The sequence below is a fragment of the Marmota monax genome, unplaced genomic scaffold, assembly GCF_021218885.2.
Source record: "Marmota monax isolate L192 unplaced genomic scaffold, Marmota_monax_Labrador192_F-V1.1 WCK01_AAM20220418_F8-fsc00035, whole genome shotgun sequence".
Taxonomy (NCBI): Eukaryota; Metazoa; Chordata; class Mammalia; order Rodentia; family Sciuridae; genus Marmota; species Marmota monax.
The window spans coordinates 8,401,094-8,416,917 of NW_026691961.1; the positions used below are offsets into that span (position 1 = coordinate 8,401,094).

Consider the following 15,824-nt stretch of genomic DNA (forward strand, 5'->3'; position numbering starts at 1 on the left):
GCGCCGCTTCGATCCGGTCGCTCGGGCGACGCCACTTCCGGCCCCGCCTCCACGCGGGCCGCCGGTGTCATGTGACGCGCGGCGGAGCCATGGCGGCGGGGCTGGCCGGCGTGCTGCTGCTTCTGCTGCTGTTGTTCCTCGGGCTCGCGGCGCGCGGTCAGTGGTCCTCCGTCCCCGGCGGCCGAGCGCCCCGCCCCGCGCCCGCTCACTGCCTCCCTCCCCGCAGGGCCCGCGCCAGCGGCTGCGGCCAAGATGAAGGTGGTGGAGGAGCCCAACGCCTTCGGGTGAGCGCCCGGCGGGCGAGCGGGCGAGCGGTGCGGGCGCGCGGCGGGCGGCCCTGACCTGCTATCCCCCTAGGCTCAACAACCCGTTCCTGCCCCAGACCAACCGCCTGCAGCCCAAGCGGGAGCCATCGCCGCTCTCTGGTGAGTGCATGGCGACGGGCGGCCTCGGACGCGGGCTCTGCGTCCGCTGGTCCAGAGCGTTCTCGCGCGGGGTTCGGTTCCCCGCTGGCCTCGTCCTTCCCCTCCCTTCCCTGGAGGCGGCGCTGTTAGCGCTTTGGTGTGTGTCTTTCCACAGGCGTCCCCGAGCCTTCATTCCTATAGTGCACACGTACAAAACGTGTAGTAAGGTTTTGCGATCTTTGCTCTTTCTAAAATCTTTTAACAGTAGTACTATAGAAGTATTTGGCTGATGTGTCGTTGTCGCTGTTACTCACTGTATGTCTTCATGGTGATGGGTTTAAGTTTTCTTTTCACTTGCTGTTTGGGTAGTCTAAACCTTGGTAGGCTTGCAGGAATTCAGGTGGTTTACATTTTTGATCGTTAGAAATAGTCTCACGCAGAACTTCCTTGTAGTTCTCAGGACAGTGCTGCCTGTGACAGTGAGGACACCTCACTTGCCTTCTGTTCAACTCCACAAGGCCAAGCCTTCAAGCCAGTTGGGGACTGAAACCCTGGGCTGTTCTGATGGCCTCCCTGTACACTCCTCATTCTTCTCCAGGGGTCTGCTGGGAGAAAACACAGAAACCCAAGGATTTGTTGTTGAACACCTGTGTGTGTCAGAACCTGTGCTGGGATAGCAGAAGTAAACAGCACATACCAGTGCTTGTTCTCATGGAGCTGGCCTTGCAAGTAGGGTGCAGGATGGGCAGTAGACAGGAAGTAAGAAAGACTGTATAGAATGGGCATGGAAAATGCCATGTGGGTGGGGAGCAGTGTCTTAATCAGCGTTTTCGTCACTGTAACCAAAATGCCCTACAAGAACAACTTAGAGACAACTTATTTGGGGGCTCATGGCTCCAGAGATCTTAGTCCATACATGGCTGACTCTAGCACTGTGGACCCTGGTGAGGTAGGACATGATGGGGGAAGTACCCAGTGGAAGAAAGCTGCTTAGCTAAGGTGAGGTCAGGAAGCAGAAGCAAGGTTGAAGAAAGATGCACCCTTCCAGGACAGGCCCCCAGGGGATTGAACTCAGGGCCTTGGGTGCTAGGCAAGAGCTACATTCGCAGCTTTATTTTAACCACTTTTAAGTGAGCAGATTCAGCAGCATTAGGTCCATCAGGTTGCTGTGTAGCCATAACCACCTCCATCTCCAGGACTTTCTCATACTCCCAGCCAGAAACTGCCCATCAAACACTAACTCCCCACCTAGGCCTGGCAGTCATTCTGCTGTCTCTGAATTTGATCACTGTAGGTACCTTGTGAGTGGTGGCATACCTGTAATTTGTGTCCTTTTGTGTCTGACATATTGCATTCAGCATCATGTTCTCAAGGTTTGTATTTTTAATTTTTCTATTTTTTTTTTGGTGCTGGGGAGAGAACCCAGGGCCTTACACATGCTAAATACATGCTCTACCACTGAGTTACATCCCCAGCCCCTTTTTTATTTGTAGATGGAATTATATTGAGCTGACCAGGCTGGCCACAGACTTGGGATCCTGCTGCCTCAGTCTCCCTTGTAATTGACATTAGAGGCATGTGTCACTGTGCACAGCTTGGTTTGCAAATCTTTTCCCCTGTTCTGTGGATTACCTTATATTTGGTTGTGGGGTGTTTTTATTTGTTTTGGTACTGAGGATGGAACCCAGAGACCCACTTATTCTAGCATAGAACTCTATCACTGAGCTACAGCCCCAGCATGAATTGCTTTTTTTCTCTGCTGAGTCTTTTGCTGCCTTCTCCCTTTCTAACACGCCATTGTATACCGTAATTTTTCCCATGTTTCCAGCGGATGGCCTTTGGGGTTTGCGTGTAGACTGGTGCTGCAGGTTCTGCTGTAGTGGGGCTTGGTCTGTGCAGCTGCCTAGGTGTGCTCCAGAAGATGTTCTGGAGGCAAATTGCTGGCCCAAGAGTGCCTTCATGGAGCTTTTGCCGTGGATACACTGCCCTCCACAGAAGCTGTGCCATGCCTCTAAAAGAGAGTGGCAACACTGTACTCCACCTATACAACTCCTGGCCACAGGTTTGCCAGACAGCAGCCAGAAGCACCATGGCTCTGTGTGCATGTGCAGACATGTGCGCACAGTCATTCCATTTTGTTCTACTTGAGTTTCCATTAATTTGGTGTTTTCTGGGAATTCTGTGTTAGGGACTGTGCCACTTCATTTGGATGTAAGTTACATAATTTTTCCTAGTTCATCAATCTTTTCATTTTGTTATGTGGTGTCCTTTTTCCAGAATAGATTTTTCTGTAGCTGTGTAGTCAGATGTGTGCACTTTAATTTTTTCTTGCATTGACATTCCTTCAACATATGGCAGGTGTGGGTGTTTTAATTGTTTTCTCTTTGACTATAAACCTAGAGCCAGTGCATTGGCAACATGGCTCCTCACATACCCCCTTATGACTGAGGGAGGCATTATCTTTTTTTTTTAATATTTATTTTAGTTATAGGCAGACACAATACCTTTATTTTATTTTTATGTGGTGCTGAGGATTGAACCCAGTGCCTCATGCATGCTAGGCGAGAGCTCTACCTCTGAACCACAACTTCAGCCCAAGGAAGGAGAGAATTAGGCTGAAACGGAAATACATGTGGTGGTCATTGCTGGTGGGCTTGGAGGTCTCAGAAGGAAAGCAGCAGGATATACTGAGGAGGAAGGGGACCCTGGAGCACAGGGGCTGGGGTCCCTACCAACTTTAGGAGCCTTGTGCCCCAGCTCAGCAACAAGATGGGCAGGGGCTGTTGAGGGGATGATCTGGAGCTGCTGTGGTGTGGAGAGGTAGATGGGGCACAGCAGATGTGCATGACACCAAGGAATTTGCCTTGGTTTGGTGTTGGTGGGCAGGAGTGGGGGCTAGGAAAGATTAGGTGTTGGCAGGGCCTGACCTTGGATCTGGGGAGGGGGCAAGGCAGAAGCAAGTGGCTGGGAGGATGGCTGAAGGAGCCTTAGAAGTGGGGTCTCTCACTATGATGGGGTGCCCAAGGCTGGGGGCCAGGCCATGAGCTTGGTTTTGCTCAGGGTGGGGGATATTCACGAAGGAGTTGTGAGTGGGTCCAGTGGGCAGAGTTGTTCAGGAATCCTCAGTGGGTAGGTGGTGGATGTGGGGGGAAGTCCCAGCTATGGTTCTTGGAAGGGGGCTGTGAAGAGGAGGAGGAGATGGGTGCTCAGGTATGGGCAGCCAGGTGTCAGCCAGGCCTGGTGCACTCGGAGGCATCTTCAGACCGTTCATGCTGTGCACAAGTCAGTGCCCACTCCCTCGCAGCTCCACTGGTCTGACGAGCACCTTATGTTCTAGATGCCAGGGATACTGCTGCTGTGGACATAGTGTGCTGCCGTCCCAGCCTCTGCTTCCAGCCCCACCACAGTGGATGTGCTGAATTCTGTGGTGACTGTTCAGCTTTCTGAAAGACTGCCAAATTTTTCAGCAGTTCCCACATGCAGCTCAGATGCCAGTTTCTCCACATGCTCACCAGCATTTGCTGCTAGCCGTCTTAACCCCAAAGTAGTTTCCCATTGGGGTGGGTTTTTGGTACTGGGGATTGAACCCAGAGGTGCTCTACCACTGAGCTACATCTCCAGCTCCTTTTTTGAGCAAGGTCTTGCTAAGTTGTCAAGGTTGGCCTAGAACCTGGCTCCTCCTGCCTCAGCCTCCAGAGTGGGTGGTTAGAGAGGTTGCACATCCGCCTGGGTTTTAGTGGTGAGCACCTTCTCATGTGCCTGTGGGTAGTGTGTGTGGCTCCATCAGAGAAGTGGCTCTCCAGTCCTTGCTGGTCTTTAAATTGCTGGGTTTTTTGTTGTTATTCTTCATGTCAAGCTCTTGTCAGGTGGTTTGCAGGTGTCCCCTCCCACTCCATGGCTGGCCCTTCATGTTTCCTCATACCCTTCCGGTTGGGGCTGGTCAGAGCCCAGAGCCTAGCATGTGCCTGGTGCACTTCCGGATGGGCCCCTGATGCCCGCTTCTCAGGTCTGTTGGCCTGACTCTGCTGCTGTTATCTGCTTTCAGTGCCACGTCCAGGAAGTCCCTGTCGAGCGTCCCCATCTTCTTCCAGGAGTGTAGTTTTAACCTCGTGGATCCGTCTAGAGCTAGTGTCTATAGATCAGTGCATGGACATCTACCTTCCTTGTGTGCCTCAAAGGGCTTGTCCTTCCAGCTGAGTGGCCTTGGCCCCTTGTCAGACGATTTGGCTATATGTCCAGGTCCCTTTCTGGGTTACCTGTTCCACACTGTCATATATATGGTTTATATAAACTTTATATATATATATACACACACACACACACGTATTTAGTTATACACAGGCACAATCCTTATTTTGTTAACTTATTTTTATGTGGTGCTGAGGATCAAACCCAGAGCCTCGCATGTGCTAGGTGAGTGCTCTGCTACTGAGCCATAGCCTCTCCACACTGTCTTGATGTCACTTAGGGGGAGGTCTTCCAACTTGGTTTTTCTTTCAAGAATTTTTTTTTTTTAAGATTCTGTATGAATTTTAGAATGGATATTTCTGCAAAGAAGTCATTAGGATTTTGATAGGAATTACATTAAATCTATATTAAGTTTGAGTAGTGTCATTTTTATTTATTTTTTTTTTAGTTGTACCCAGACACAATACCTATGTTTTACTTATTTTATGTGGTGCGGAGGATGGAACCCAGTGCCTTGCACGTGCTAGGTGAGTGCTCTACCACTGAGCCCCAACCCCAGTAGTGTCATTTTAGAAACATTAAATCAGGCCAGGTAGAGTTCCTGAGGCAGGAGGATGGTGAGTTAAAAGTCAGCCCTCAGCAATTTAGCAAGACCCTGTCTCTAAATAAAGTATAAAAAAGGTCTGGGCAGCTGGGGCTGGGGCTCAGTGGTGGAGAGCTCACCTAGCATGCATGAGGCTGGGGGTTCCATCCTCAGCACCACATAAAAATAAAAATGTGTCCACTTAAAACTAAAAAATAGCTCAGGAGTAGAGCACCAGTGTTTTCCATGCATGTCTTTAGTTTCTTTTAGCAACATTTTGCAATTTTGGGTGTACTTTTTTTTCCCCCTCCCCTCCTGGAGGGGATTATTTCTGAATCCCTCCCCTGAATGTTTTGATGCTGTTATAAATGGACTTGGATGGCTCAGTGCAGTTTTGGTTGGGGTATTTGTGCAGTACTGGGATTAAGCCCAGGCATGCTCCACCATCAAGCTGTATCCCCAGCCCCTTTTTATTTTGAGACAGGGCATCTCTAAATTGTGCAGCCTGGACTCAAACTTGCCTCCTCCCGACTCAGCCTGTGAGCAGCTGGGAATACAGATGAATACCATTAGGCTGGCCGGGCAAGTTTTGCTGGCACCTAAGGTTTCTTCCTGGAAGCTGTGGCATCTGCAAGCAGGAGACTTCACCCCTGTCCTCCCTCCACTCGGCTGCTCTGCTAGGGAGCACCATGGTAGGGCAGTGCTCAGGGCTCCTCATTCTGCTCCTGGTCTTAAGGAGCTTTCAGCCCTTCACCCTGAAGTCAGCTGGGGTGTGTGTCCCCGTCTTTCTCAGGAAGTTCCTTCCATTACCCCTGTATTTTCAATTGGGAAAGCATATTAGATTTTGTTAAGTACTTTCACTGTATCAATTTAAGTCAAGGTTTCCCTTCACCCTGTTAAGTGTGGTATGTTACACTGATTTTCCCCTTGTTGAGGGGAAGGTGACTTCACCGTGTATAATCCTTTAACATACTGGATTCAGTTTGCCAGTGTCTTGTGTGGTGCTGAGGCATGACAAACCCAGCTGCACACACGAGGCACATGCTCTACCACTGACTTACATAGTTTTGAGACAGGTCTTGTTGTCTTGTCCAGTTGGCCCCAGTCTCCTACCTTAGCCTCCCACATGGCTCAGACTACAGATGTGAGCCACTCTACCTGGCTGGTTTCCTAGGCCCCCCACACCCCCTAGGTTTTAGCGTAAGCATACATTCAACATGTTGTTTTGCAGTTTGACATTTGGCATGATATCTGCTCTGGCTGGAAATACAGGCCGTGCAGAGGGGTTAGGAAGTGTTTTAGAAGTCTGGTCACCTATCTCCTTACCAGCCAGGGTGTCCCCAGTGCAGTCCCCTGGGTTGGTGTATGCTGCTGTGTTACTGTCTAGAGTATCCTCTCACACAACCCTGTTCTGTTTGTGCATTTGGTAGCATAGCTCAACTTCCACTTCTGGTTTGAAGGATTTGAGGCTTCCCTTTGTTTCATTCTAGCTAAAGCTTTGTCAGTTTTGTTGACTTTTTCCAAAAGAACTAACTTTTGGTTTATTTTTTTGTATTTCACTTAGCTCTGCTTTGATCTTTATTATTTCCTTCCCTCTGCTTCCTGAGGATTTAATTTGCTTTTCTTTTTCGAATTGCTCTAGGCATGTGAAGTCAGTATGAGGGGTTTTTGTTTTGTTTTTTTTTTAATCTTATTTTTTTTTTTTTGGTGGGGTTCTTTTTTTTTTTGTCTTTTTTGGAACTGGGGGTCGAACCCAGGGCTTTGCGAATGCAAGGCAGACGCTTTGCCACTGAGCTACATCCCAGCCCTTTTGTTTTGTTTTTGGTACCAGGGATTGAACCCAGGGTGTGCTCAGCCACTGAGCCACATCCCCAGCCCTTTCCTATCTTTATTTAGAGACAGGGTCTCACTGACTTGCTAAGGCTGGCTTTGAACTTGCAATCCTCCTGCGCCACTGGGATCATAGGCCTGTGCCAACGTGCCTGGCTCACTTTGCTTTCTGGCCGTAGCTCTGCAGTTGTCTCTGTCTTACTACTTCTGCTGCATCCCATAGGTGCCTCCTGTAGGTTCTGGTATCTTTGTCTCATCTTCTGTGACCCACTGCATAATAATGTGCCGACGGTTTTCAGTGGGGATAGCAAAGTGGTCGAGTGGGTACCTAGCACATCTCAGGCAAACCCGGCACTGCAGAGGAAGCAGCGTTGACTGTCCAGCCTTCTGCTCTTGATTTCTAGTTGCAGTCCAAGTGGAATAGCGCTGGCTTTGTGGTGGGACATGCAGCTTGTTCTTGAAAAACTGTGCACACGGCTGAGGTCCACTGGTTCACAGTGTGGTTCACGTCCCTTAGAAGTGGAATATTGCTGGGTGTTGTGCTACATGCCTGTCATCCCTTGGAAGGCTGGGGAAGGAGGATTGCAAATTCAAGGCCAACCTCAACAACTGTCTCAAAATAAGCAAAAGGACTGGGGCTAGGTCACAGCTCCAAGGTCAATGCCCAATACCTCCCTGCAAGAAAAATAAAGGTAGAAGAATGGTGTCTCCAAGCCTGGTGGTGGAACTCTGCCTCCCCTTCGTCCCACCAGCCCCAGCGCCACAGCTTGGCGAGCTGACTCTGGGTCCACATGCAGTGTTGTTTAGCAGTTTCTGAGGTAGTCAGTGCAGCCACCCAGCTCCATGTCTTCCCCATCCCTGCACTTTCAATCTATTTGTCTTTGGAGCTAAAAAAGTCTCTTAAGGCATCAAAGCTCCAGAATATATGCTTGACGCCCGAGTTCAATCTTCAGCACCCCCACCAAAAGAGGGTGGACACATTCCTAGATAAGCAGCACCCTGGGGTTTTGTTATTAGTTGACCCACCTTAGCAGAAATGCCACATGGAACCTATTGGCTGAAAGTAGAGGCCCTGGCCAGTAACTGGTGAAGGCTGAAGTCCTCCACTAGAGGTAGGTACACGGGCAAACAGGCCCAGGCTGTCCTCTGTTTTGTATAATTAGAAAACAAATGCATAAAAACTAATTATACGTCTGTGAGCATAAGTCGAGACGTGAGCTGTAACATAGGTGGCTGAGCCGGGCCTGATGGACCTGTGCAAGAGTAGCTCCTGTTTGTAAGTAAAGTTGAGTTGGTGGAGTTGGTGCAAATTCAAGTCAGATTTATAGCCGTGTGTGGTGCACACCCATGATCCCAGTGACTTGGGAAACTGAGGCAAGAGGATTCTAAGTTTGAGGTTAGCCTCGGCAGCTTACAAAGATCCTGTGTCAAAATGAAAAATAAGTGCTGAGGACGTAGCTCAGTGATAGAGCACCTTTGGGTTTAATCCCCAGGACCAAAACAGTTGATGTGTATGACTCGAGGGTGTTCTATGTAACCTCCATGGTAGTGATAAAATGTGTCGCTATAGGCTAACACAGTGGTGCACACACACATCCCAGCTGCTCTGGAGGCTGAGGCAGGAGGACCACTGGAGCCCAGGAGTGGGAGATCCTGTCTGGCGGGAGAGGCCACTGCTGCAGCACCTAAAAAATGAGGGACAGAAAGCCAGGTGTGCACCTTAGTTGCTTTCTCCTTTTTGGCAGCAACTTCTCGCCAAGATGCAGTTCCTTGTGCACAGAGGGAACCCAGGATGAAGGGGCACACACTACTACTTAGCCATACCCCAGCCCACTCCATTTTCTTCTGGTAGAATTTTCTTTTAGGTGGTCGTTTTCTTGTTTCTTTGTATGCCTCGTGATTTCTGTTGTTGAAAATTGGTCCTTTGAGAAAGCTCTGCCCATCTCTGTGGACTGGCCCTCCTATCTTCCTGAGCCTGCACCTGCCCTTCAAGTCCTGCACACCAAGGCTTGTTTCCCAGTCCTACCTGGTGACTCTTTGGGCAGCCATGGGCGTACGGTCCCTGCTAAGAGTGGCGTTGGGCACAGCACAGCTGTCTCTACAGAGACGTGGACATCACAGAGCCTGTGTGGCGGGCTTAATGGTGCTTTTTGTTGGTGGCAACCTGGAGGCTGTCCCTGGCTCTATGGGGAAAGGAGATTGGTGCTTGCTGGTCTCCTTGCCTGTGTCCCCTGGCTTGGTGGGTGTCGGGTCTGTGCTGGACTCACGTAGCCCTCTCCTTCTCCAGGGCCTGCGCATCTCTTCAGACTCTCTGGCAAGTGCTTCAGCCTGGTGGAGTCCACGTGAGTACCGGTAGGCCTGCAGGGGGTGGGTGTTGCAGACCCGAGGATCCCAAACCCCCTCTGCCCCCAGGTACAAGTATGAATTCTGCCCATTCCACAACGTGACCCAGCATGAGCAGACCTTCCGCTGGAACGCCTACAGTGGGATCCTCGGGTGAGCAAGGCAGAGGATGGGGAGGCTCTGCCCTGCCCTGTCCCCACCCCTGCCTCACATGCTCCCTCCTCCCCAGCATCTGGCAGGAGTGGGAGATCACCAACAACACCTTCACAGGCATGTGGATGCGGGACGGTGACTCCTGCCGCTCCCGGAGCCGGCAGAGCAAGGTGGGGCTTGAGCGGGTACCCAGGTAGAGGGCCTAGTCCTCCCTCAGCCACCCACTGAGGTTCCCTCCCCAGGTGGAGCTTACCTGTGGGAAGAGCAACCGACTGGCCCATGTGTCTGAGCCAAGCACCTGCATCTATGCGTTGACCTTTGAGACCCCCCTTGTCTGCCACCCCCATTCTTTGTTAGGTAGGACTCAGGATGGGGGATGGGCTGGGGCATGGGGACTCAGCTGAGCCTGGCTTCTGTTGGGTTCTCAGTGTACCCGACCCTGCCAGAGGCCCTGCAGCAGCGGTGGGGACAGGTGGAGCAGGAACTGGCTGATGACCTGATCACTCCACAGGTGAGTGAGGCTCAGTGGGTCCCCCTGCTGGCCCCCAATCGGTGCTCCATCTCTTTCCTCCACCTTCAGGGCTATGAGAAATCGCTGAGGGCACTTTTTGAGGATGCTGGCTACTTAAAGGGTCCAGGAGAAAAGGAACCCACCCAGCAAGAAGGAGGGACAACAGGCCTGGGGTTTGAGACCCTGGACAACTGTAAGAAGGTAGAGAGAAAGGGCAGGGTTCCTAGTCTTGGTGTCTCCCACAGGGGTCTCACCTGTCACTGGAACTCTTGTTCCAGGCACACTCAGAACTGTCAAAGGAGATAAAGAGGCTTGCCAGTCTGCTGAGCCAGCACCACATCCCCCACGCCAAGCCCACAGGTCAGCCAGGGCCAGGGCCCCCAGCCCGCCTCAGGTCTGCTGCCCGTGGGGCAAGACCTGACCGCCTGCCTGGTGTCTTGCAGAAACCTCCCACTCTGAGCACCTGGGCCAGCACTCTCCCACAGACGGGGTCTCAGAGCAGCTGAGAGGTGATCCAGGACTGCGTGGGAACACCTCCTGACCTGGGCAGCCACGTGGGCAGGAGGAGACAGTGCAGAGCCTCTGTGTCCTGCAGCAGGCAGGCAGAGCCCTGGAGCCCACCTATGCAGGGAAGATGAGGCTCCCCCGAGCCTATCCACCAGGCAGAGGCACCCATGAGGACCTGCTGGCCAGGCATTGTGCTGAGAAACACAGACAAAATAAAGATTCAAAGTTTTAATTAATTCCCATACTGATAAAAATAATTCCATGAGTTCTGTAAACCATTGCATATAGTGTAAAAAAATTTAAACAGATGTTAACAATTTTAAATGGTCTTCTACAAGTAAATGATCACACATTATAAATACGACCTTCTGGGTTAGGATAATCCGACTCAGCACATTCAGCTAAGTGCTGGACACACCACAGGGAGCATCCACACCCTGCACCCCTCCATGGCTAGTCAGTCAGTGTGGGACACTGATTGAACACTAGAGGGTGACAGACATCAGGAACACCAGCACAGAGTCACCACAGGGCTTCAGCACCCCTAGCCCAGGACCCCACCGCCATCACCTGCCCACGGGACCCTGAGCCTCCCCAACTGCTGTGCTCTTGGGCGCCCAGAACAGATCAGTGGGTAGCATCCTGGGATCCTGCACTGCAGACCCACTCCTGGGCAATTCTTGTTGCATACCTATTTCCAGTGCCCTCCTGATTCCAGAAGAGCCAGTGCACAGAGGCCAGCACCATTGCTGTCCTAGCTGTTGCCTTGTGGCCCCTCACCTCTGCCACCATCCCCACCCCAGAAGCAGCACTGGAGACTCACGAGAACACTGGCCAAATTCCACAGAAAGAGCTGGCCGGAGTAGCTTATTACAGATAAACCATTAAAAACAGCTGAGTTTTAGGTCTATGATTTGAAAATGTTTAGGCTAGACACCAGTAATAAATTTTGTCTTGTTATCTCCAAAAAGACCAAAGGCCCAAAATGGAAACAAGTGCATAAATATTAACAAAAATAAACAGCAAAAACAGTAGCACAAAATATATGTAATGTCTAGGTACTGAGCTAACAGGTCATCACTGATAAGAAACAGGAGCGCCACTAACCCACGTCCATAGGTACCTTCTGTAGTGGACTAGCTGTGGGACGTCACGGATTCACTTCCTTTGAAATGACAGAATCTCTCTATCGGTTTGTCTTATATTAGAAATTGCTTTTAAGTAGTCTACTGTATTAAATACATTCTAATTTGGTCACTGATGAAAATGTTTACCTAGTCACTTTGCACTTTAGAAAATGCTACTTAAAGTCTTTGGCAAAGCCCTGGGAGGAGGCACCCAGCCCACAGTGCACCTGAAAGATGTCCCTCTGCTCACCCAGGTGAGGTCTGCAAACACGGCAGACTTCTCTTCTCTCCCCAGGCACCTCAGACTGTTCTTAGCAGCATTCCTGCCACAGTCTGAGGCCAGGCTGCCTGGCACCACTGTGGCCCCAGGAGCTGATGAGCAGGGGCAGCATGGCAGAGCTGGGGCCCCGGGCCACAGAGGCACCTTGCTGGTCACATGGATGAGCTCTAATCACAACTGATGTATGACTCAATTGACTGTCACCAATGCCATCACCCTGGACACCATGCACTGCCACTGCAGTCTCTCGAGTCAGGTCAGCAAGAGTTGTGGGCAGTTGCAGTGTGGGAGGTGCAGGTTTCCCAATTCAAGAAGAACCAGGGTGCCCCAGACATCTGAGAAGCTCCACAGGAACACAGCTGTCTACAGCATGGATCTGAGAGTCCTAACATCCACCCCTTCTGGTGCACACTCCTGAGACCACACTGGCCCTCAGAGCCTCCAGGAGAAGACAAAAACCAAAGGAACCGATTCCTTCACTTGTTGTGCAAGGCACAGGCACTTAAAGGGGCCCGAGTGCTTGGGTCTATTCTGTGCCAGAACAAAGCCAGGTGCACATGCCCTGCACACTTCGGGAAAGAGCTCCTTAGGTAAAGTCGAGAACATCCAAACGCGCATCTCAATAATCACTCTGCTTATAAATACTATGTTTGCACTTGATTTGAAAATGTAAAATCCTAGGTTGGCATTACTACTAGATAAATGTTCATTTCATAAGTAGTTCAGAATATGAAATCTAATATATTCACCACACTATGAGTTGACAGCAACTGATGGGAAAGTTCAAGTTCACAGTACACATAAAGCTTCATGTTATCATATATTAAAAAACATGGACCTAGAAAGCAGCTTATAAGATTTAAAACTAAATTCCTCGGTTTACAAAGTGCTTTGAAGAGACCCCCCAGTGGCCTGGCCACTGCAGTATCAGGACCGTGCCACTGAACCTGGCCTCCATGGTACTTACCACGGGGACAGGAAGTGGGTTCTGCGGTGCTTTAGGGTTTGGAGAATACCTTGAAGACACCAGTGGGATGTGGTGGGTGATAAAAGTGCCACAAAGGCCATTGGTAGCAACAGGCATGGACTTGCGTCCTGATGGTGGCACCAGACGTGACTGTGGCACTCTGCAGTCTTTTTGCACCCATGCCCTGGAGGGAATGAGGCCCCACCTCTGGTCACCAGGGAAGGGGCTGACCCTCACAGCAGGGGCACTCAGGCGCACTGGCTGCACACGGCTCGCACAGGACACGGTGCTGGCAGGGCTGTAAGACGGTGCTAGGGGCCTGCTCTTGGCAGGCCACACATTGCTTGGCCTGGAGCTGGAGGATCACCTGTGGAGAAGGAACGGCTGGTTCAGCCTGAGGCCACCTGCCCAGTGGAGCCCAGTGGGCCCAGGGTCTTCCAGGCAGAGGGCAGCATCCCAGGAAGACACAGCAGCTGCGGCTTCAGGATCAGAGGTGCCCAGAACATCAGGGCTGAGCGGACACCTGGCCAGGGGCCCCACAAAGGGGAGCCGCCAGCCGGTCCTGAGCCACTTACAGCTACAGGGGAGGGATTGGCTAAGACGACGACTGGGCCTAGGTGCAGCAGCTTGGTATTCAGTATGTGGGCCAAGCAGGACCCTTGACCAAGTGGATGCAGCCAGACTGGTGCAAGCTGTGGCCTTGGCCACGGTTGGAGGGGGAAGCAGGGCCACAGAACCTGCCAGAGGCTCCACAAGATGACCTGGTGTGAAAGGGGCTTCCAGCCACGCTGAATGGGTGAGTTTTGTGCTATGCCAAAAAGGCGGGATAAAAGGTGGGGCCCAGGGACCTGGTGTGATCACTCCTAGGAAGGGCCCAGAGTTCCCATTGCCCCCTGAGGTGGACAGGCCCACCTTCTCCACGGAGGGCACAGCTTCCTGCTTGCCAGCACTTAGAAGCAGGGGAAGAGCATGAAGGTGAAGGGCAGGGGCCAGCCTGGCGGGAAAGGAGGTACCCAGGGCAGGGCAGGGCGGGGCGGGGCGGGGGGCAGAAGTAGCACCAGACCCTCGCCAGGCAGGCCCCCATCCCTCCAAGAACACAGCTCCTGGCACTGCCACACCCCAGCACTCACCCCGTCAACAGCTTCCAAATCCAGGCGCAGCTGGCTCTGCAGGGAGTGCAGCTTGGGCAGAGGGATGGCACCCACGTCACCACAGCCTCGCAGCCCAGGCAGTGAGGACAGGCCCAGGCCCTCGAGCTCTTCCTGCAGCCGCTGGACCTGGGCCTCCACCTCCTCCTTCCTCCGCAGGGCCAGCTGCCGGTCGCTGTCCGCCATGCGGGCCCGCTCCTGAGCCTCCCGAGCCTCTCGCTGCCAGGCGTCACAGGCCTGAAACCCAAGGATGGGTGGAGGCAGCAGGGTGAGCTCTGCCCAGGTGCCCACTGCCTCACCCACATGGCTGGGCCCCGCCCAAGTGCCTACTGCCTCACCTGCTTCACCTGCTGCCAAGACTCCTCCCACTGCCTGATCTTCCTCTTGGCCTCATCCAGCTGCCGCCTGACCCGGGCCAGCTCCGCACTGTGTGGACTTGCACTTGAGGCAGGGACAGTGTTCAGGATGGGGGATGGACTGGGAGAGAAGCTGCCAGAGACAAAGTCCCAGATGCTCCCAGGAACACCATTCAGACCTGGTATGGAGACAATGGTGCTGTGCAGAGACCTGGGAGGTTCTGTGTGTGCTCCTGCCCTCACAGAGCCCAGTTCCAGGACTAGCTCCCCCAGGGGAGGTTCCACCAGCTCAGGACAGATTCTGGAACTGGCATAGGCCACAGTGCTGGTCACACCAGGCCTTTCCAGCAGGCCTGCTTCCTAACCCCTTGGGGAGTCTTTTTGTGGAGCTGGGGGTTGAACCCAGGGCCTTAGCATGCTCAGCAAGAGCTCTGCCACTGAGGCACAGCCCCATCCCTCGGGAGACGAGACAGGAAAGGAACTTAGTTCAGGGCTCCTGTGGACAGCATATGGGGCAGCCATTCTCCAAGCACTCCATGTGCAGACCTGACCAAGGAGCTTCTATTTCCCTGGGCCACATATGCTACTCGTGTGACATCAGAAAGGGGGACCAAGCCACTTAGACACCCACGCTCTACTTGGAGACCCAGACAGGAGGATCCCTGAGTTTGAGGCCAGCCTGGACAACATGGCGAGACCTCATCTCAAACTGTGTTCTTTTAAAATGTGGCAGGTCCGCAGGACATATCCCTCTTCATGGAGAGGTGAGGGGGTTCCCAGGGCTGTTGTCAGGGACCCACCTCCTAGGGACTCAATCCCAGCTCTGCAGCAGACCCCCACCACCGGGGGCAGCAGGTCCCTCCTGAGTGAGCCCACCCACCGGCACGCAGCCCACGCAAGCAGCTACCAGCACGCCACGCTGGTTTAGTCTCCTGCATGGTGTGGGTCGAGTGTGGCACTGCCCCCTCCAGGCAGGTGGGGTGCCCGGTGGTCAAGAGCACCTGAGACATACTCCAAGCACCAGAGCCAGCGGGAGTGATGGTGGGGCAGGGGGCACTCACCTAAGGAGCCGTAGGACGAGGCTGCGGAGCCCAGTACGGCCGGCTCTGACCTGAGGGGCAGCGGCTGCTGGGGGGGCGTCATGGCCGAGGAGACAAGTGGCCCTGGCAGCGACTGGGAGAGTGAGCTGAGCGGGGAGGTAGACAGGGATGAGGATGACTGCAGGGATGGTGAGCGAGGCAGGGAGCCCGGGATGGTGACTGGCGCAGAGCCTGCCAGCGGCCTGGGACCTGACAAAGGAGGCCAAATGAGCGCCAGGGAGGTGCTGCCCTGGTAGGAGGCTGTGACTGGGGCTGTGACTGTGGCAAACCCCACCCTCACCCAGGCCCGCCAAGGGTTAGGAGGCCCCAAGCCAGGTGGACTCTGCA

The 15,824-nt window shown here is 52.9% G+C and overlaps 2 protein-coding genes across 10 annotated transcripts in view; one reads left to right on the plus strand and one right to left on the minus strand.

Annotated features, from left to right (window-relative positions):
- Positions 1–50: 50 nt before the first annotated feature.
- Positions 51–10,755, plus strand: Gnptg (N-acetylglucosamine-1-phosphate transferase subunit gamma). Of its 4 annotated transcripts, none has more exons than XM_046441886.1 (11): positions 51–156; positions 227–284; positions 358–425; positions 9,293–9,347; positions 9,418–9,501; positions 9,578–9,671; positions 9,744–9,858; positions 9,930–10,012; positions 10,082–10,213; positions 10,291–10,372; positions 10,456–10,755. In XM_046441886.1, the coding sequence occupies exons 1-11, from the start codon at positions 90–92 to the stop codon at positions 10,551–10,553; spliced, it is 936 nt and encodes a 311-aa protein (XP_046297842.1). In that variant the 5' UTR covers positions 51–89; the 3' UTR covers positions 10,554–10,755. The 4 variants fall into 4 exon arrangements, with proteins under 4 accessions (XP_046297842.1, XP_046297852.1, XP_046297860.1 ...); XM_046441896.1 differs by having other exon boundaries at positions 10,082–10,205; XM_046441914.2 differs by lacking the exon at positions 51–156 and adding an exon at positions 8,576–8,716 and having other exon boundaries at positions 221–284.
- Positions 10,733–15,824, minus strand: part of Unkl (unk like zinc finger) — a 38,938-nt gene continuing 33,846 nt past the window's right edge. For all 6 annotated transcript variants that reach the window (XM_046441855.2, XM_046441836.2, XM_046441844.2 and 3 more), the window contains 4 exons: positions 15,459–15,686; positions 14,380–14,576; positions 14,024–14,278; positions 10,733–13,260 (listed from right to left, as the gene is read on the minus strand). In XM_046441855.2, coding sequence (XP_046297811.2) covers positions 13,105–13,260; positions 14,024–14,278; positions 14,380–14,576; positions 15,459–15,686 — 836 coding nt within the window. In that variant the 3' untranslated portion in view covers positions 10,733–13,104. The remainder of the gene's footprint in view (positions 13,261–14,023; positions 14,279–14,379; positions 14,577–15,458; positions 15,687–15,824) is intronic.

Excerpts from the sequence above, each read along its gene's own strand:
- Gnptg (XM_046441886.1), top strand. The coding sequence starts at position 90 with ATGGCGGCGGGGCTGGCCGGCGTGCTGCTGCTTCTGCTGCTGTTGTTC. Across the intron at positions 9,672-9,743 it reads CCCGGAGCCGGCAGAGCAAG|GTGGAGCTTACCTGTGGGAA; the intron begins GTGGGGCTTGAG and ends TTCCCTCCCCAG. Across the intron at positions 9,859-9,929 it reads CCACCCCCATTCTTTGTTAG|TGTACCCGACCCTGCCAGAG; the intron begins GTAGGACTCAGG and ends TTGGGTTCTCAG.